This window comes from Cyprinodon tularosa, unplaced genomic scaffold (assembly GCF_016077235.1).
Source record: "Cyprinodon tularosa strain WSP-4 unplaced genomic scaffold, ASM1607723v1 ctg785, whole genome shotgun sequence".
Classification (NCBI taxonomy): Eukaryota; Metazoa; Chordata; class Actinopteri; order Cyprinodontiformes; family Cyprinodontidae; genus Cyprinodon; species Cyprinodon tularosa.
Window position 1 is genome coordinate 45243 of NW_024039546.1, and position 21083 is coordinate 66325.

The following is a 21083-nucleotide window of genomic DNA, read 5'->3' on the forward strand; positions in this document are numbered from 1 at the left end:
GCTGGAGAGGTGCTTAAATATGTCAACTTATTAAAAAAACATCACCTAATTTCAAACAAATTTGTTACCAAATAAGTGTCTTAATTTTTTTTTTATACAGAAATACAATCTGTTCAATTCAATGTGGACAGATTCAAGGTCAATACATCTATTCATTGTGATTTAGTTTATTTAAACTGATAAAAAAAAAAAAAAAAAAACCTACTTTTCTAGACCTAAGGTGATTCTACCATTAAAAATAAAATATAAAAATGTGCTATAGACATTTGCACAGTCTGGTTTTTAACTATGGAAATTCGCCCAAAGAAAAGTTGGATGACTGCATGTTTAAAGGAATAGTACACCCAAAACATGATTAGCCTTCATTTTCTACTCACCCCCATGCTGAACAAAACTCTGGAGTACTTTTTTGATATCTCAAATGCATCTGGAGATCTGGGAGGCTTCTTGCTGTCTGCTGACATTCAAATAATGGAGGTCTATTGTGCCCGAGACAGAAAGGTCCACAAAAGTCCACAAAAACGTGTCAATATTCCTCCATACTGCTCGTCCAATGTAATCCAAGTGTCCTGAGTGGGTAGCATCCAGAATTTACTCGAAACGAAGTCATTTAGAACGTTTTAGAGCCTAAACAGTAGTGTATAGGATTTCCTAATAGCGCCCCCATGCGCGCTCACGATTCTACGGAAGCCGGCAGACCAAACCGGAAGGAAGTGCGCATTCAGCGTCTGCTCTGCCGATAATGCAAGCGTAGAAGAAGAAATGTGCTGTTTACCTGTGCAAAGAAAGAAACAACGAAAGAAAAATGTCTGAGGACTTCAGTGTTGAGGAAGAGCATGAGTTCTTTGCCGAGCTGAATGCGCTGGTTTGGTCTGCCGGCTTCCGTAGCGCCGTGAGCGCGCATGGGGGCGCTATTAGGAAATCCTATACACTACTGTTTATGCTCTAAAAACATTCTAAATGACTTCGTTTCGAGTAAATTATGGACGCTACCCACTCAGGACACTTGGAATACATTGGACGAGCAGTATGGAGGAATATTGACACGTTTTTATGGACTTTTATGGACCTTTCTGTCTCGGGCGCCATAGACCTCCATTATTTGAATGTCAGCAGACAGCAAGAAGCCTCCCAGATCTCCAGATGCATTTGAGATATCAAAAAAGTACTCCAGAGTGTTGTTCAGCATGGGGGTGAGTAGAAAATGAAGGCTAATCATGTTTTGGGTGTACTATTCCTTTAATAGATGGATGCATAGTTGGTTAGATAACAGATTAATATGTTTAGATCATTTTCCATCAAATTTTATCTTCCTTTCTTTATCAACCTATTAAATTTTAAAATCCATTATCTCCATATAACTGGTTGCCTTAGCTAAGACGGTAGATGGCGATAAAGAGTCATGATGGCCCCAACCTGCATGCTGGAAATTTGACCTTATTTAGTTCCATTTCAAAATAAAAGTCCACATAACTGGACATCTATTTACATTTTACACATGGATAGAGTACAAAGTCTCTATAAAAAAAAGGGAAATCAGACAACTGAATATGTTTAGATGCAAAAAAACTTTTTATTATAATTTGCCATAAAATGTTTCATTTTCTCATGCAGCTTTGGCAAAACTATAATAAAATGTACCAAGACCAGGATAAGTTGTGCGGTACAGACCAGATTCACAAGGTCTGTGTTGATAAGATGGAATTGCTCAGGTTATTTTGAGAACATTTCACAAATCATTCCAATGAAACAGGAGTTTTTATTAAATTTTTTTTTTACATCTCCTGCTGCATAACATCCAGTGGAAACTCAAACATGAACCAGTGGCAGGTCAGTGGTTTTCACTATACATCTATTAACAGTTCTTCGTTCCTTTTTTGTAAACACGGGTGGAAAACGGAGTCAGCCGTTGCCACTTGTTTAGAATGTGGCACAGACCAAAGCGAGCTACAGTTTAAATAACCTCTGAGGAGGAACACCAGGAAATAAAGAAAACGATTAGCTCCAATGCTTCTCCCCGACAGACAACTCAGAGCGAAGAAAGAAAGAAATGGGATGTCACGATGTGAACAGAGGACTCTGAGGCAGAGGTATAGATAAACATGCAGACAAAACACTGGTTTTGTGTTAATCTTTGAAATGAGCTCAATTAGAATCCCTACATAAATCCAGCCAAAAGAACTTCGCTAAAAGTATAAAACAAAAATAATTTAAGTACACAGAATGAAACTAAAAATTTCTCATGGAAAAAAAAACACCTAAAATATGGAACATTGTCAGAGTTAGAGCAGAGTCAATTCTGTTAGGGAAACAGGAACAAATACCATTTCTAGAGCTTGTTGCCGTGTTAGACAGTCCTTATGTTTATTTTCACTGCTGCTGGGGACAGACGGAGTTGTGACGAACATCTAGTGTTTCTGCTCTTCACTGCGCCAACTAAACCTCAGTCTCTAAAGAGCACGCGGCCTCTTGGGGTTGATCTGCTTACTGGCCTGTTCCTCCTCCTGGAGGGCGGAGCGGAATGACTTCACCTTATCTGTATTCAGAGGGGAAAGGATGCCGTCAGTCACCTATTAGATATGGCAGTTATGAGATTTTAAAAAAGTAGTCCTAGTCCCACCTCTGAGTTCAATGAGGATCTCTATTTTCTGGTCAAGAATCTGCTCTAGCTGAGTGGCATAAGACTCCACGTCATAGTCCACCTCTTCGGTCATTTCCAGCAGCACCTTCTCATCCTCCAGCCACTTTATGGATTCCTGCTCAGAGGCACGGAAACATAGCTATCTTAGAAGAGTTTTTTTTTATTTTTTATGAGGAAATAAAAGCATGATCAACAGTTAGTTCCCACCTGGAAGACAGCTCTGTGGTCCTCCAGAACCTGCTCCTCCATTTCCACTAACTGAGAAACAGCCTCATGGAAAGTGAAGAGCTGTGGAGAAACTTCCTCTTCCTGCAAACAGATCCGGGATCAGCAGGAGAAACAGACAAAGCATGGTTAGGATTTCCCTACAAACAATAAACATGTTCAGGTCCCCTTTTTGAACCCCTGTGGATGGGAGGTGGCAGACAGTCTTCATTTAACTCCTTAAAAGCACTCTACACCAAAGGAAAGTAACAAGTGATGCTGGACAAATGTTTAATTTTAAGATTTCGATGCTGTTCTAATTTTTCAGATGATGAATTGAACAGTGCTGAGGATTTTTAACCCTTCTTTACAGTATGAAATTTTACTTTTGATATAATTAAAAAAACATTAAATTTCACAAATAGGAAAGATGCGACAAATGGAGAGTAGATCCTTTAAGAAGGTGATGATCAGGGAACTGATGCTCTGTTAGTAAATGTTTTAGAAAAAAAATAGGCTTGAAATATTCACCAACAAATGTTTGAGCAACTTCCACCTCTGTCTAAATTATCACATTTAATAAAAACTGATCGTCTCATGGTAAAGTCTCTGCGGGACTTACATTCTGCTCACAGAGCAATTTGAGGTCGTCCCTCTGTGGGGAGATACTCAGCCATTTCTCATCTAAAATATCCAGCTGGTTGATGCCGTGGATGTTGGCTCTTCCTCCCTCCATCACTTGATTGGGGTCCACTGTGAGCTCCTTCACCCTGTGGAGCATAAAACAGACAACCCTCATCAGGTCCAGAGTGGCTCAGCTGTACTCTAAGGACAGCTTCTGGTTGAGGGGAAATATGGAGGCAGTTATGGGCTCATTTACACTTTGCACATTTATATAGATTATAGCATCAAAGGCATGCAAGGGTTAAAATAAAGTCTAAATAACATGAGTTATAAAGCCAATTAAAGCCTTTATCATGGGGGATTACAACCAGGTGCCTGACCTGTAAGTATGCAATTAATGAAGAGTGTATGTGTTTGTTTAGGGGGGTATCTGCTGAGAGTTGGCCTTAAACAAAACCTCCTCCTGTATGCTTTAACAAAAGCTTCTACCCCAGAGCTAATTCTTAAAGGCTTCACTATCGCATGCAGATGTTACTACTGGCAAAACTGAACAACACAATGTAAAACAAAAAAATAGGCAGGGCAGATGGATGTCAGTCAGGAGTCACTGGGGAGGAAATAAAGATGGAGGGAAAAGAGCAAAAGAATTATAAAGGTGATGAGTTGATGAGGAGCGGACAGGTGTGATTTTAACGGGAGGAAGAGCATGCAGTATTTGACCTGCTGGGAGAGGTCGCAACAAAGTCATCGAACTCAAAGGTATTTGTTGGCGAGTGCTCAGGGCGATTCCCCTGACCGCCCTGAGAGAAGGGGATGTCTGACGGACTAATCCCAAACTCCTTCACTCTGAGCGGCAGCGCATAAAGGAGCAGAGCGAGGGAGGCAGGAAGGAGAGAGAGAGCAGGAAAGAGGAGGAATAAGAAGGTGTACAAAGAGAGAGGAAGACAAATAAGCAGATCAAAGTGACAGTAGCACTGGACGGATAAGAAAACATCCAGATAATAAAGGTACTCTAGACCAGAGCGTAAATAAAGAAGCTGGAAAGGCTAATCAGCGCATTGGTTCAAATGCTCCCACCTGTTTGCATAGCGCAGGGTGTTGAGCGTGTTTTCACAGGAGGTCATTCCAGGAGAGATTGTTGCAATCTGGGGTCATATGGCACATTTAGATTCAAGGGATTATTAGAAATGTCTACATGGATTTCTCATGTAGAGGATAAACTGACCATGCATGTGCGAGAGTTCTCCCCAATGAAGGAGTCCCTCAGGACCTGTGTGAGCTTGCTGGCTCTAAAAGGAGTGTGGGGTTTGTTACGACCAAGAGCTCGGATACATTCCTGAAACAAAACACAGAAAATGAGCAAACAATAGAGAGAGAAAAAAAAAACAGTATCCTTTATCAAATTCATCATCACCTTCAGAGCCAGCAGGCTTTTGTTTATCTCGGCTCCTTCCATGCGCGTCTGCCGGTCGGCACTTGAAGTGTCTGCGCCTCTTTCGTTCCCTGCCAGGTCGATAAGGGAGAACTTCCCATGCATCTTCCCCTTCCTCCGTAGGATGATCTGGAACACAGCGTGGCTCCGGGATGAGTGTGCATTGGCTGATGTCTGCCCAGATGTCCTAGGAGGAAAGAATGAGGGGATAAACACCAGATCAGCTGTCAGGAAGTAAACCAAGGAAATGTTTCCTGTGCAGCTCCTTGCAAAGTTTAATCTTTCAATATGATAAAATCGGGGATTAAAGGATTTATTTTATAGACCAATATAGAGATGTACAGAACTCTGAGGTAGACTTCGAATCACACTGGAGTTCAAACTTTTAACAACCAGAAAGACACAACCAGTAAACTCCATCTTTCTCCTTTATTCAGCTCCTGATGTCCTTTAACCCTGAAATCATACATCCTCCGCAATCGCCCTGCTCTGTGTCAAACAGCCTGCACAAAGCAAAGCCTACAGCCTCCATGGTTCCTCCGTCTTTCTCTGCTCTGAGTTCCTTGGAGCTTGAGTCGAGCATGCACGAAATAATTATTATTAGTTATTTCATAGGAACACAATGCGAGGTAATAAACGATTAATAAAACATAATAAAAAAAATCTGTGGGAACAGTTTTCAATGACTGAGCAAGGAGGACACAATACTCCGCAGGACGTATGGGAGCTGAGCGGCGACGGAGGAATGTGGAATCTGGGGGTAAGGGAACATCTTTACCATGTAATCCCAGCTTGATATCGAACTCCAGCACATTTTACTCTGCTAAATATTTCAAGCTCAGTACTGATGGGAGGGAAAATATCTTGCCACAGCTTATAGATTAGACATTTGTCTTGATCATTTCATCCCTTAAAAGGTGTAGTGGGGGATTTTGTTTTCTGGGTTGATCATCAAAATAAGTGGTCCTCCTAATTGCTAATCATTCAGGTGATATGTTTATGTGTGGCCATCCTACGTGCTCATCCCGTTAGCTATCTTTTTCTGCACACGTGCAGTTATGTGTTGAGTTACAGTTTTAGCCAGTCATTGAAGTTCGACTTTCTCACTGCAGTTCTTTGAAAATGGCCACGGTTTGTTACAGGAAAAAAAGGCCACAGAAGAGAGAAACAAAACCAGAGTGATTTTGGGAGTTTCTTTCACACAATAGGGTACACTGAAAGCACAGGTCGGGCTTCCCGCTGATGCCTCCGTAGCAAAGTTTCTACTAGACGGGTAAAGTTTGGCATGCTATTAGGAGAAATCTATTTCACATCGCTGCTATTGGTTTTATCTTCCTCTTTATTTTAACTTTCCTGGGAAGATAAGATTAGTAATTTGCATCGTTAGTAATTAAACGGTGTCCACCGATCCTCATTTACCCTGCAAAAATTTTAACATTTTCCACTGCAGCACAGTAGTCTTATTTGAAGGGAAATTTTTATATATATAAATATGGGTGTGATGAGATCCATCCGAGCAACAGTCTTATCATTCATTGCGTCCCCGTAGCTTGAGGAGAAATGAGCTTGTGCATGCTTCAGCACGCATTTAATAGGGGTTCCTTCTCAGGAGCAGGTAAAAGGTTTTGCATATGCATTTTTTTTTTCAAGTGGAGAGGGCTGGTCTTTTAAAAAATTGGTGAAAATCCTCCTCAATACATTCAATATACTTTCATTTAAACTATTTTATTGTAGCTCAGACTGTTTAGGTTTGTTCTGCTGAAAGGCTGACCGTCCAACAGAATTGTATCTACTGCCATAGATCTTCATAATTATTTGCAGCTTCCATTTTTTCCTGAAGGAAAGAATCACTATAGCATCATACTGCCATGTTTCTCAGTAGGATTCCTCTTTTATGGCCGTTTCAAGAATAGTTTCTGTTTCTTCCTACCGTCTCAGCAGCCTATAAAGATGTATAATTTTGCTAAAAATCTCAATTTCATTTAGTTTGATTTTTTTACCCAAAATCTAATATTTTTTTTAATCCTCTGCACTAACAATACCCATCAAATTTAGATATACATGTTTGTAGGTGAGGTCGAAAAGGAAACATGAATATCTTTAATTAAAGAATCCCCTCATGAGTTAAACATTGGTCCTTGTTGAAAATAAAGTGCAAAGTGCAGCTAAAAAACAGGCTTTCATTGTTTTCATGGCCTTGAATGCTCTCTTGTTCGCAGTCCATTGCTGTGGGATTTAACGGTTGTGTGGAAAAATCCTTCTAGCTCACATGCATGGATCTGAATGATGATGAAATGAAACCAGTAATGGGTCATATTTCCAAATAAATGTCTGATTTAAAAATATGTTGGTCTATCAAATAGAATCTGATCAAATGCAATGAGTTTATGGCTGCAAACAAACCCAAAGAAGAACAATTTACATTGAGAAGAAGAAAAGCTACAGAAACATTTGTCCATTTACTGAAACGTTAACAACTCAGTCATACCTGCAGCTGTTTCCAACTTCGATCAGTTTAAGGACATCTTCGGTGCATTTGACTTCCTTCTCTTGCAGGCCCACCACCTGCACCTGCTGCTTCCCGTCCTCCAGAACCCTCAGCTTAGCTTTGCGATTCAGCAGATCAAACACCTGGAAATTCAAACAAAAAAGAGTCAGCTCCCTGCATCCAGCGTCTAGCTAGCTAACTGCGTAGCTCTTACTTTCCCACTGTAGATTTCAAAAAAGGTTGCATAAACTTGGAGATCTAATTTCTTATAGTTGGGTTTCTTCAGCATCAGGAACACGTCCCGGGCTGCAGAAAAAGACAAACAAAATCTACCGTTTAAACTCTTAAACAAGTCCACTCATTTCAAATTGGTTTTATTTATCAAACTAGTAAATTGAAGTGAACTTAATGTTTACCAGCTAATGCATAAATTCCTTTAGAGCAGTCTTGGTTTTTCCCAGAGAAGTCTCCTCCCATAGTCTGAAATACAGTGAACATTTAAAATAATGTAAGAATAATGAAATACGAGCAAAGTTCATACAAAAAAACATTGAATTTTTCAACAGTTCCCGGATGTATTAAACTCACGTGTGTTTTACCGCTGCCGGTCTGACCATAAGCAAAGCAGGTGGCCATCCCCCTCTCAAAAATGGTCTCCACTAAAGGTCTGGCAGTAAACCTTCAGGTTGAGAGACGGCAGAGAATCATAAGCTCATATGCAAATACAGGATGTTTTTTTTATCAAAGGAGATGTTAAACATCATCCTGGTTTGTCCACATTTACTAACCTGTAAACCATCTCATTGCTCGTGCTGTCATCGAAGGCATAGTCGAAGCGGAACGTCTGGTTCTCCAAGTAGCGGGTGAGGTCTACTTTCTGTTTGGGTTCATGCACCATCACTACATCTTTACTGGGGATGGTGATCACATCTAGATCTTTAATTGTCAGTTCTGGAACCCAGCAGAGGATAGACTCAGTTTGCAGAAACATAATAGGACCTTTTTTACTTTTGGTCTGGTCAATTTTACTAAAATAAATAAATTAGAAAATACAGCAAATAATTGTTTTCATCCTGCCTAAAAATATAAATAATAAAGATAGACTTTGACTAGGCTATTCTAGCATTAAGCTAGAAGGTCATACTCAATTTTGGCTTGTCACTTCATATTAAAATTAAATGTTAAAGTTCTCCATATGTATTAATAGTTTTGTAAGGCAGAGCATACAGTAATGATTGTGTGCCACAAAAACTCATCATTACCTTTTTTGTTGAGAGGACGCTTCCTCACACAAACACATATTCTGTGCTCTTCAATCTAGACAGTGCAAAGCATAATGAATAACAACAACATCCTGAGATTTTCAAAACAAAAGAGGAAACTCCTGCTCACCACGTCAGCAGTGGTAAGAGGCCGGTAATCCAGACTCGCCCGGAAATCTCGAATCATGTACAAGATCTCATAGTTAGGGATAGTGGTGTCCACCTCCTTGGGAACAAAAAAACAAAAAATTATATAAATTAGATGTTAAACAAATAAAAACCATACATATCAAATGGCCATGTTTATACTGCTGCACCTGAGCTCTTTTCTCTCTGAGCTCCTGCTGTTGGAGTCGACGTCTTTCTCTTTTCTCCTGCAGTTTCTCCACTTCCTTCACACAGTTCGACTTCCTTCTCGCTGCCATTAAGAAAGAAGAACAGCAATACCTCAGATTTTACAAGGGTTTAAGCAATATCTTGCTTGTTTTGCTTTCTCTAATACTGCTGACGTTCCCAAAATAAAAAAGGGAAAACCTAAAAGCTGGACAGCAATAAAGCTGCGGCTGGCACCACCGAAAACACTAGCTGCTTTCTCTTCCTAGCCAACAAAAGGCCTTTAGAGAGAGTCCAAAGCCTGCTCATATTACAGCTTCCTTTAATCTGTTCCAGCAGACACAACAGAACTGGGAACAACATGAAGAAATAGGTTTTAATGTTGCGTTTCTTTAGGATTACTTCAGTTAAATGAGATTGTCTCAACAAACCAGTGATCTATCCCAGTGTTAAGCTCCCAGCACAGCACACCCAGTGGTTAGTGTTGCAACTGATCAGTCAGAATGATTAGTAACCAAAAGCAGAGCAAAAGCAAGTAAAGATCATCTCAGATCCCAAAAAAACTGATTAAGATTATCCGGTTGGCCCCTGCATCCCCTGTCTCAAAACCTAAACTACCAGAGCAAGAGGATTAATAATCTGCTCTAATCTGGGAGAAGATGATGAGCTGGGTCCGAACCAGGAAAAGAAAGCTTGAGAGAATGGCAGCGTCATCCCTCGGACCAATGGAGAGGGGAAGCGAGGAGGCTTCGTCTTCTTCTATCAATCTGATAATTTTCTCTGAGGCAACTCTTGCTGTCTGAGAACCACTAAGAACCAGCAGCTTCTCCATGTGTGACTCAGCATTAAGCCAGTGGCCAAAGGCAGCAAAGCCAAACAGCAGCCGTCATGTCCTGGTTTTGCTCCCAAATACCCAGAAAGCTTAACTGATGCGTGGATTGGGTCGTGCTGCATCATCTCCACACCACAGGTTTGAACACAATAGTGGGTCTAGGACTCTCACATTCTAACAGGAAACCGTACAGAACCACCACAAAGCACTGAGGTCAGGGGTAACAGGCAGGCGATACATACAAAGCTGTCCAAACTCCTTTCTGGACATCAGCTGAAGTGAGGATTCTGTGATAAATATGATCAACAAAATAAGCCTTTTTTTTCCACATTCCATGTCTATTAATACATTAGAAAGTGACAAATGTTTTAAAAACTGATTCACAAAACAGAACAAAAATACAGATACAACATGTTTAATTGACAAAATAGTATAAGAATTTATTATTTCCAGGAAAAATGTTAGAAATGAACTGAAAACAATGAATTCCTGCTGATAAGATGATATTATAGCTATGCTGAAGGAAAAGAAAAAATGTTCTGATCCATTTACCGTTCTGCTGTTGCTGTTGTGTCTGAGGCTGAGTAGGCTGTTGGACTGGAGGAGGTGGAGCAGGTTCTGGTTGCTGGGGAGCTCTGGCCCGGGTTGGAATTGCTAAGAAAACAAAGTCACTTCATGTAAAAATCATATAAATAATCCAAAATTCATATTGTGTAACTAGAGAAGCTGCTATTTGCCAGTGGTCTAAATCAAGCAATATTCTGAGCTAAGATATGGCTCTTCACCCAGGAGGCCACAGTCTTAAAGTCAGCAAGAATACATTTGTAAAACCTTTTTTTTTAAATTAGAATAAATAAAAGCTGTTGGGGTGCCAAACTAGTGCATCTAGGATATTGTCAACCATCACCATAAACCTTAATATAGGTTTACCTGTTTATCCGTTTTATCTAGTTTATAAAATTATTCCCAAAAGGCTATATGTTTTTTTTTTTTTTTTTTGTGGCTATATTATGGGCTCTATTAAGTGTTCTTAAGAAATTTTGGCCTACTTTAGAATATAAAAAGCATAATATCTCCAGATGCATTAAACCCTTTTTCATTTTTAAAAACTGTAAATTTGTTTTTGGGGGTTCTAAGGAGTATGTGTTGGGAGCAGAAGAAGCAACAACCTCTGCTGATCCCACATGTGTATACGATGATATTCACAGTTTAATATCATCTGAAGCAAACCTCTGTTATCCTTGGATGGAGCATCATTTTTAGGAGGTGCTATTGTGCGTCGGTTCTGTAAGGAAAAAAGAAGGAAAAACATATTGAGTAAAATGAGAAACTGACGAAACAAACTTCAGGAGTGAAGATTAGTTTATAACATAACTTCTCTTTTGTTGGTTGAAATGACTACAGCACTGCAACCACCTTAGTCAGCCAAACAAACCAAAGAATAACCTGGATCTGATTTCATCCTGAAGAAATTATTATTTCTGATTTAAAAACAATAATAATCTGGTTTCATTGTGACATGAAACTGGACTTCAGTAATCCAAATACAGATTATACTAAAATGATCTCAATAACATTTGGACTTTCACAACCAAGTGTTGTTTGGCGGTGCTGATATTTTAAAGAGAGTATTTTATGAGAAAATATTTGGGTCAAAAATAAGTAGTGCTTGGAAATCTGGATTTGAAAATAATGCTGGTGCAGAGTGAAATCAGAAGGTCAAACTTGGCTGCTAATCATTCAACAAAAAAATAAAATAAAAAAATGAATGGGACCTATTAGATTTTGGTCCCAAAGGATCTACTTCTGGTCGATGCAGAGACCTTTTTTGTCCATTTCCTTGCTATGTCATATTTATCCAAAACATTGATTCGGGATACAAATCCAACCCATTTCTTTAGAAAACTACATGGCTGTATGGATCCCAGCAGGCAATTTATCTGGAGCAAAACTCTTAACAGGTTCCAAAACAAAACAGATTAAAAAAGCAGAAACACTTGTAATATGATATTTAGTCAATCCAAACAATGCATTGTTTTAATTGATAATATGTCTTATGAGTGTAACCATAGGGAAACCCTATAAGCTATAATGGTTGACCACATAGCAGACAGAAGCTGGCCTAACCTAATCTCCATATTGGCATCACCTTTGCAATTTTGCTGACTTTCACTAATGAGGGTGTTGGAGGGGGCGGAGTCTCTGGGCCGGGGGCTATCTCCTCATCTGGTGCTACATCCGGATTAAGTGAAAAAATACTCTCCAAATCGATCTGCAAAACAAAGATAAATAAATTAATCCTTGGTTAATCCGTGTCAATAAGTGCACTTATAGTTCACATGTTAACTATGAAATAAAACTTAAATAAAATATAAAAAACAAAACATGATTTGATTGGGTTTAAATTATAAAACACCAATTACAGGATAAAAGGCTAGAAGTGGATCTTAAGTCTCTGTTATCCAACCTTCTTAGTGCGCAGAAAAAAATAAATGCTTTTAAATATTTTTAGATGACTTTAGATTTATATTAAAGGTACACTATGCAACCGGTGTTGATTTTCCAGTGAGGCTCCCTCCAGAGGGCGAAAGTAAAAGTGCACTGTCGTAAATATGCACAGCTGTTCTCCTGGTTTCTCCGTCAAGCCAGGCGCGGTTGTTTTGAGCTTAGCAGCGAATGACTAACGCTGCGTTCACACTGGACGTAGCTGGCGCGACAGAAGCAGTGAGTTTACATGCAAAGTCAAAGGTTGACGCGCGTCAAGGCGCAGCAAAAGGTCCCGCGGCGCGTTTTGAGCACCAGGCGCAGCACGTCTGAGCAGCTGAAGCAGCGCGTCGGGTGCGTTTAACGCAGGGAGAGAGACACAGCGCTGATGATCACTCCTCTTAAACAGTTTATTGACGCCTAAATTAACTTAAAATGCAGAAATCTGCCGGCAGAATATGCAGTTTGGATTATTTAGATGAAAAACACCTACCAGCTGCCGCGGTGAACCGCTGCTGATGAAGGGATCCATACTGTCGGCGCCCCGCTGGTATGTGGGGGTCTGAGCGGCTCCGAAAGAAAAAATATTGAAGGCAGGATAATAATCTGAATGAACTGACTGCACTGATTACGTTTTCAGGTGTATTTTCTCACTTAAACACATATTAAAACTACTTTATTCCCACTGATCACAGCAAATATAGCTGCAAGGCAGAGAAAGGATAGTGAAGCTCCGCCCAACGCGCCTCAGACACACTTTTGCACCGCGCAGCCAGAGCAGCAAAGCTGCTTCAGCCACGCGTCAGAACTAACTGGTACAAGCAGCAAAAAGGAAGCAGCAGACGCGATTTTGCTGCTTTTGCTGCGTGAACGTAGCATAACTGCACAAAGATTGCCACTGTGCTAGCAACGAGAATGCTTTTAACTGGGGGCATGTAGCAGTTCTCGCCGTAAAGCAAGACTGACTCTCACGAGACTTCTGAGCCTGTGGGTGCGGGTCGGTGCTCCTGCAGTTGCAAGTGCAGTATTTCCCCCACAGACCACCAGGGCGGCCGAGAATACCTTTGTTCAACCTGAAATGACTCATTTAGTCATCCATAACGTTATGGAACACATTAATTAACTGAAAAATGTTGCATAGTGTGCCTTTAAAAGGCATCTTGAAGGCTTCTGTTAGCAAAGTAAAGAGAATATAAAAGGAAAAATCTACTTTCTTAAACTTTATTTGATATAATTGAACTTTCATTGCCAGAATTCTACTGATCAAACAGCAGATTCTGTGAACATTCAGTTTCCAATAAACACCCAGATACAGTTGTCTCTGTAAAAAAAACAAGCCCTGCTGGTTTACATACAGAAGGTGATTTCTGGTGGGACTTCAGGACATGCAAAGCATGTTTCATAATCATGGCATCACTGGAATGCATCAGGATGCATTATTCATTGCAATGGAAAGTAACAGTGTGTGTTTCTGCATGGGATGACGTCCTGAAAGGCAATAAATGGCAGGTAAAATGCGGTTTTTACCTCTTTCCCTTTTGTGTCCCCATTCTCTATCCATTCCACTGTGACACTCTCATTGTCCTCATTCATAGATGTGACCATAGCCTGATGGATACGCCCTGTAAAACAAATAAAAACACAAGGCAAAGCCAGGTTTGAGTCAGGTTTGCAGGATATCTCCAAAGATTAAACACAGCTTCTTCTTTTAGATCCCAAACTAGTCTGAGACACAAAGGCACACAGATGGCTACATTTTCACTGCATTATGATGAACGACCTGATCAACGTACATTTGTTCAGATACCTTTCGCTCACTTTCTCTTTTACTGCTATGAAAATCAATTGAACAAACAAATAAACTTAAGCTATAGGTGGTGAAATATCTGGTTTTAAAATCGAAGGTAACGACTTGAATCTCTTGCGATCATAAAAACATGAAAATTAAATTATGTTTAAATCAGGGCTGAGACAATTAATCAGATTAATTGGTTATTGGAATAATCAACTAATTTAGTAAGCGATTAATCGTTAACTGGAGGGTAGAGATTGTAAAACATGCCTTTAGCAGACAGAGCAACACAGGAGAGCAGCGGTCCCCTGATTTCCAGAAAAATCTAACAAACAAGAGGAAATACGGAGACAGAAGGGGAAACAAACCTAATAGTCTCTGAGAAGTTTAATAATGATTTCAAACCTAATGCACTGCAGTGGGATGCGTTTTCTGTGCGAGCCACTGTCATGTGAGAGCAGGAAAACAAGCTGAGGCTAATTTCAGTGCTCCAAACTTATGAGCTCTGATGAACAACAATTAGAGTCGCAGATAACAGAGGCAAGAAGACAGCTGCTGCTGAAAGGCCGCAGGCTTCTATCCACCCCTCTGGCTGCAGTGTAAACCAACAGCTGGAAGGAGCTTCGCCTCTGGATTGGAGGCCATGCTGTAAGCTCCTCTCACAGCGCAGAGAGAAACACCATGTTCCAGTATTCATTATTTAGAGAAAGCATCAGAATTTTCCAAGCTAAAATGTTTTCTGTGTTCTTTTGTAGATACGAGTAGTTTTACCCTCGTATTTCCAACACAGGAGATAAACTGATCTACTCGTGATCCTTTATTTCCGCTTACTGGAAAGTAGTTCTGCATTTTTTTTTCCAACCACAGGTTCTACCTTAAATTTTATTGTCACTTATCCAATCTGAAAAACGCTAAAATGTTTTTTTTTCCATCTCTGCTTGGAATACTTTTTCACATGAACAAAAAAGAAGAATATTATCCTTAAAGTCTGCCAACTGTTCGTTTCAAATATAATGATTAATAGGAAAGTTTTTTGTAGTATAAGTAAAACCTACAGCAAATAGTAGAAACAGACATGACATCGTCAAGTTCAGCTGTCAGAAAAGACAATGATTTTCCAAAATGCTGAAATGATCACAGATTTAAAGTACTCTGAATCCTCTATAAAGACATTGATCAGTCATTCTTTTATTGAGGCAACTTACAGGAAGTGGGAAACTAGAAATCCTGGGTTGGCGTCACTCCAGTGGCTTCCTGCCTGTTACAGGATTGATTATGACTTTATTGTTGTGTCTGACTCCATTTTATCTGCAGGATCTTTAACACCACCAAGTTCAACCAAGAACACTAAGGTCAAACAACCAGATCCTTTCAGCTGCTCCCATTGAAGGTTGATGGAGAAGCCGAGAGAACCTTTACATCTTAGCATTTTATCCATCTATTCATCTCAATTTATTTTATGAAATAATTTAGCTTCCTTCCTTATCTCCACTTAATGGTTACGATATATGTATTTCATTGATCCCAGGTGTGCACCGTTTTAGTATAACTACTCTATAACTAAAACACTTAAATACTCTAAAAGCTGCTTATAATCTGGCAGGCAGTTATTCTAATCCATGAGACTTGTCTGTCTTCTGTTGCCAGAATCTAAATTACTAGACCAGGTTTGAGATTTTTCTATTTGCCAAGTTTGTCTGGAGGAGGAAGGATGAGCCACCATAAATTTCAAGAGTTTACCCCCAATGATCAGTCCATGAGGTGCCTGAAAAAAAATACTGAAAACTAAAAGATGAAATCAGCTTTGTAATCTTATTTGGCCCGTGTCTTGTCAAAGCTGCTTTAAACAAGAATGTATTTATTCTCTCCCTCCATGTATCACTCAACATATGTAATACGTTAAATACACGATTTTACTCCTCAGATTAGCTAGAAAAGTTTTTGCAAATTAATCAAATTTCATATTAAAACCTGGTCTCTGTCAAAAATACAAAATTAAAGACTTACTTGTATAAAAAAGGAAAAGAGAAAAAGACAACAATGTACCCCAGAAGCCTGTCTAACCCATTAACTCTGACCTTTCAAGTCTTTTTCTGCTCTGAAAACGTTGAAGCTCTGCACCAACATCTGTATCGGCCCATGTTTGTCACTGGTATCCATCCCATGAGTGAAACTGGGCCTATGATGACAACCATCTTATTGCCGTCTATGTAATAGCAGATTATCAAAACCAACCCAAATTGTCATCTGTTTTATTATTACAAGGTATTAACAGCCTATAATCTACCAAAGTCAAAGGCTACTAATATCCAAGCTAATTATTTATATTAAAAACCGCATCCAGTGCAGCAGCTGTCAGAGTTGCAGCCTGCAACTAACCAACCTGCTCGCTTTTGCTTGTTAATACAACAGATAGCTGGAGCCAATGCCTGGGAAACTCAATTCCAAAATCAACAGGCAACAAGCCTTAGTTTAGTCTGGAGATTTTGTTTGTGTTACTTAATGCCTAAACATCTATACAAGTAAGAAGAGCTGTCTTTTCTCACTCTGCCCTGCAACATCTTCATTTTGCTCTTAATTTTTCTCATTAAGTACAGGTGCTGGTCATAAAATTAGAATATCATGAAAAAGTAGATTGATTTCAGTAATTCCATTTAAAAAGTGAAACTTGTATATTATATTCATACATTACATACAAACTCATATATTTCAGATGTTTATTTTGTTTAATTTTGATGATTACAAATGACAACAAATGAAAATCTCAAATTCATCATATCAGAAAATTAGAATATTGTGAAAAGGTTCAAAATTGATGGCCCCTGGTGCCACACTCTAATCAGCTAATTGATTATACAGTAGACCTACTGCTCCAGCCATCTTAAATGTGCGTGCCTGTGTTTAAGATGTCATATTGTTTTAATTTATTTATTTATTTAACTTAATAAAATAGCAAAGAACAAATTCCAATACAAATATTTTGAGAAAAACAAACACCCATATTAGAATATAACACATAAAATGACTTAGACAAGGGGTTGTTAAGTGTTTAATCTAATAACACCTTTGTGATGTCACTAAATGCTGTACTGCTTTATTATTCATCTTGTTACCATGTGAACAGGTTTCAAGCGCACAGCATATGCTCTTTGACCGACACTGTACACCTACATGCTCCAGAGACAAGACTCAAAGGCAGTCCAGTGGGAGTTTGAAAGTTCTTGACTAGGGCTTAAGTAAATTGGCAAGAATCAAAATTGAGATTATTTTCAACCAATATTGAAATTTCTATTTTATTGCCATTTTCCTTTGCACTAAAGACAAACATGTCAACGTTTTATTCTAGGGTTTCAATTTTTTCACGACCTTGAAAGCATGCTTGTCCAGAGTTGAAAAAGTTCTTACTTCTTCTATAATGCATAGATCTAGGAATGGGTTAAAGGTTTGTTTGTTTTTTTCTATAAGTTTTCCTTCATTCAGTTATTTTTTTTAATATCAAATGTTTAATAGTCCTTATTCCTACTCTGTATAACTACTGTAAAACATCTTTGCTTTATCAAGATGACGTGGATTTCCATTTTCAGAGTGTTAGTGTGTTTTAGAAAAATATGTTCTAAGGTGGAACATGGACTCATCCATGTTTCACCTTAGAACTGGATTAAGAAAAACAACATCTCTTCCAGGAAACAAAAGAACTTCATCACCAGGCACTACAGCCGTCAATCAGTGCCAGACAGACAGAATTTTGATGAGCCCAGTGCTACCAGTTAGAATCAACACTGAACATGCACCTGCTGCACTCATTTCAACAAAAGGAGGGAAAAAGTTCCCATCTCTCTGTAGCGAGAGAAAGAAACATCTTTCAAGTAAACTCTGCAAGTTCATGTAGGTGATTTAGTCAGTCCTGTGAGAACACATGATTTATAAACAATAATTGTTAAACCCACCACTGCATCAAGGTGTAATAAACAACAAAAGAAGCATTTAGAAGAAGTGAGCATGTACAGTAAGCTTTAATTATTACAACAAATGGACTTCCAGTTATTTTTTCGAATAATCATTGCACAACCAGCTTAAGAAGAATTTTTACTAAATAAAACCAGGTGAAACTAAAATGTTTCCACTTGAGGGGTTATGTATTGAAGTTATTTTTTTTATCTTAAATGCAAAATGTTTAAATATTTTTTTATATTTTTATATAATTATGGGTTGCTCTGTCGGCTAAAGGCATGTTTTACAATCTCTATACTAAAATAGTTGATAATCGGTTAATCACGATTAATTGTTTCAGCTCTATGTCATATACAAGGCATTTATTCATTCCTTGGTTATCAAAGTCAAATGGACTTAACACTGTACATCTCAAACTTTTTTTCTTCACTTGAGCTGTTTATTTGAGATGAATAACAATAGAAGGGAAGTGGCAGCCTACTGATTAGAGCATAGAGCTTGGAATCCTGAGGTTCTGAGTTTGAACCCCACTCCTGCAGACTGCAAAGCTGGCTGTCTGAGCAAGACCCTTAACCCCCGACTGCACCCCACGATGGCAGCCCACTGCTCCCCAAATGGGTTAAATGCAGAGGTAAATTTCTCCAATGTGAGATCAATAAAGTTCAATTATTATTATTAGCTGCTTAAAAATCTATGTGGGAATTTATCAGCCATATCTTCCACTAAAGCTAGCTGATCACCTCAGAACTTAATAACAAATCTCCCTGTTTACTGTTGATAGTTGTCATTTTCTGTTCAATTCTGCTGCTTTTGGAAAAATTAGCACACACGTATCTAGAGCAAACTGATTGTTGTGTCACTATTAAACAGTGGTGTTAAACGTACACGCATTTGTTACTTAAGTAGAAGTATAGATACCGTAGTTTAAAAACACTCTGGAAAAAGTTGAAGTATCAACTTGACTCTTTACTCAAGTAAAAGTGAAAAACAATGTGCTCCAAAAAAGACAGCAAGAATAAAGTAACCTTAAAAAATTTTTTTAAAAATAAAATAAATAAAAGACCAGATGCCACTATATGAATTGAAAGCTCAATTCTTCGACTATTTCGAAAAATCTGTCCTCCAATACTCTCTCGCCGTCGCCTGTGTCCGACCATTCAGACATTTCAACATCTTTTTCTGAATCCAATATTGTAGCATGGCATAGACAATGAAGAACACCTGTTTGCCACTGATGATTTCCTTTAGCTAACCGATGAGTGTTTGCGTTATATGACTCATCCAATTACACCAGATAAAACCGAAGCCAAGAGTAACAAGTAATGTTTGTTTTAAAAATGTAAAGAATAGAAAGAACAGATACTTGTGTGAAAATGTAATGAGTAGAAGTCAGAAGAAAAATAAATAATGGAGTAAAGTATTGATACCTAAAAAGTGTACTTAAGTACAGGAACCAAGTATTTGTACTTCACTATTAAATAACATAATTTTATCAACAAGATGATGAAGAATCACTAAACTAACACCCATACACTTTAAGTTATTATGATTCAGTAACCCCAATTGCTTTTGTTATAAATATATATATATATATATATATATATATATATATATATATATATATATATATATATATATATGAGCGGGGTTGCTTATATGAGGAATCATTATGAAATGGAAAATAAAGTAGGAGTGGATAAGCGAGAGTCCTGGCAGAGACCTGAACAGATGGGGTGGTGGCTAATAGCCTGGAACTGGCTGGAGTCTGGACCAACAATGCCCCAAACCCTCAGAGAGGACAATCCCTACTCTAGACACGCAAATATACCTTCCTCTCTCTCCTTAACTACAGCTATCAGTCAGGAGAAAGAGCCTTGGATAAACAGGGAAACACAGAATGCATTATAAATTCTATTTTCCCCAAACCACTATTTCAACTACACCATGCAACACTTGAAAAATCAACAAAGTTGCTTGGATGTCCCATTCATTGCATTGATGCTTTTTTTTATATTTTAGCATGGCTGTTAATGCAAAACGCAGTGTTTTTTATTTAAAAAAATGCATCCAATAGATCTTTTTAAAAAGCACCGTGGTTACTTTTGATGTACACGTTGAAAGCAGGTGTGTCACTGGTAAACGCCTGTCTATTGTCTTTACTTGTGCCTGACATTTAGGTAAAAACACAGTATGTATTCGACTGTATTTCCGTCATGTTTACCATAGAAACAAAGTGGCATGTTAACAACACTATTTCTAACCTAGAAAGAAAACGTTGAATAACTATGACACCAAAAACGATGGAATAAGCTTCTATAAAATTAATGATAAGTTTGAGCCGACATGAAGCCGGGGCTAGCCGTTAAGCTAACTAACGGCTAATGCCGCTTTCAGCATCGGTAATAACTTAGCTAGCCTAGCTTGTTTAAAAAAAAAGAAGAAAATAAAAATAATAAATTATCCTGGTCATATAAGTTTTTATGGCTTAAAAACATAAACTTCATTGCAATAATATTTATTATTATTATTTTTAAATTTTCAATGTTCGCATACGATGCTATCAAACTATAGCATGTTGCAGATACAGCCACCATGTACTAAATTGATCCAGGCGTTTGCTAACAAAGATAAGCCTCTTCCATTCAAGTACCAAGGCCGAGCTGAGAGCAGCCGCCCAGCCTGTCCTGCCAGCTTATGTTTCCGTTTGGACGTTGCTAATGCTAAACGACAGGCTCTGCGGCCGAGAAAGGGGAACAACGGTTGCTATACTCAACAGACCCGCAGCAACAACGATCAGCCAACAACTAAGTAAAGAAGAACAAAAAAAAGTGGACAGACCAATAACTTACCATCACTCCGCTTAATCTCCACATAAGTACCGACGACTATCTTCCCAAAGACTGACGCCATTCTACATCACTTACAAATATCAAACATAAGACTATGGACTTAAACCGGGCAGATGCAGCGCCTAAGTATTTTGGTTTGAAAGGAAGATACAGAGCAGGCAACAGACTGAGCATTACGTAGCTACCAAGAG

The 21083-nt window shown here is 38.7% G+C and overlaps 1 protein-coding gene across 3 annotated transcripts; it reads right to left on the reverse strand.

Moving 5' to 3' along the window:
* Positions 1-1553: 1553 nt before the first annotated feature.
* Positions 1554-21060, reverse strand: LOC119773806 (kinesin-like protein KIF2A). 3 transcript variants are annotated; one of them, XM_038270962.1, is made up of 22 exons: positions 20893-21060; positions 13828-13922; positions 11966-12088; positions 11047-11101; positions 10369-10470; positions 10059-10103; positions 8969-9069; positions 8782-8877; positions 8652-8706; positions 8178-8340; positions 7978-8068; positions 7806-7869; positions 7604-7695; positions 7390-7532; positions 4884-5088; positions 4695-4805; positions 4547-4614; positions 4190-4315; positions 3468-3615; positions 2849-2950; positions 2621-2756; positions 1554-2536 (listed from the first exon to the last, which is right to left on the reverse strand). In XM_038270962.1, exons 1-22 carry the CDS (start codon positions 20951-20953, stop codon positions 2451-2453), a joined length of 2268 nt encoding a protein of 755 aa, XP_038126890.1. In that variant the 5' UTR covers positions 20954-21060; the 3' UTR covers positions 1554-2450. The 3 variants fall into 3 exon arrangements, with proteins under 3 accessions (XP_038126890.1, XP_038126891.1, XP_038126892.1); XM_038270963.1 differs by lacking the exon at positions 10059-10103 and having other exon boundaries at positions 20893-21059; XM_038270964.1 differs by lacking the exon at positions 4190-4315 and having other exon boundaries at positions 20893-21059.
* Positions 21061-21083: the final 23 nt, after the last annotated feature.

What these genes read in the sequence shown, in the direction of transcription:
- LOC119773806 (XM_038270962.1), bottom strand. Translation starts at nt 20,953, where the DNA reads ATGGCGTCAGTCTTTGGGAAGATAGTCGTCGGTACTTATGTGGAGATT. An exon ending in GTTGCGACCTCTCCCAGCAG is followed by an intron (nt 3,616 to 4,189) that starts GTCAAATACTGC and finishes TATGCTCCACAG; the next exon opens with GGTGAAGGAGCTCACAGTGG. An exon ending in GATCCTCATTGAACTCAGAG is followed by an intron (nt 2,537 to 2,620) that starts GTGGGACTAGGA and finishes CTCTGAATACAG; the next exon opens with ATAAGGTGAAGTCATTCCGC.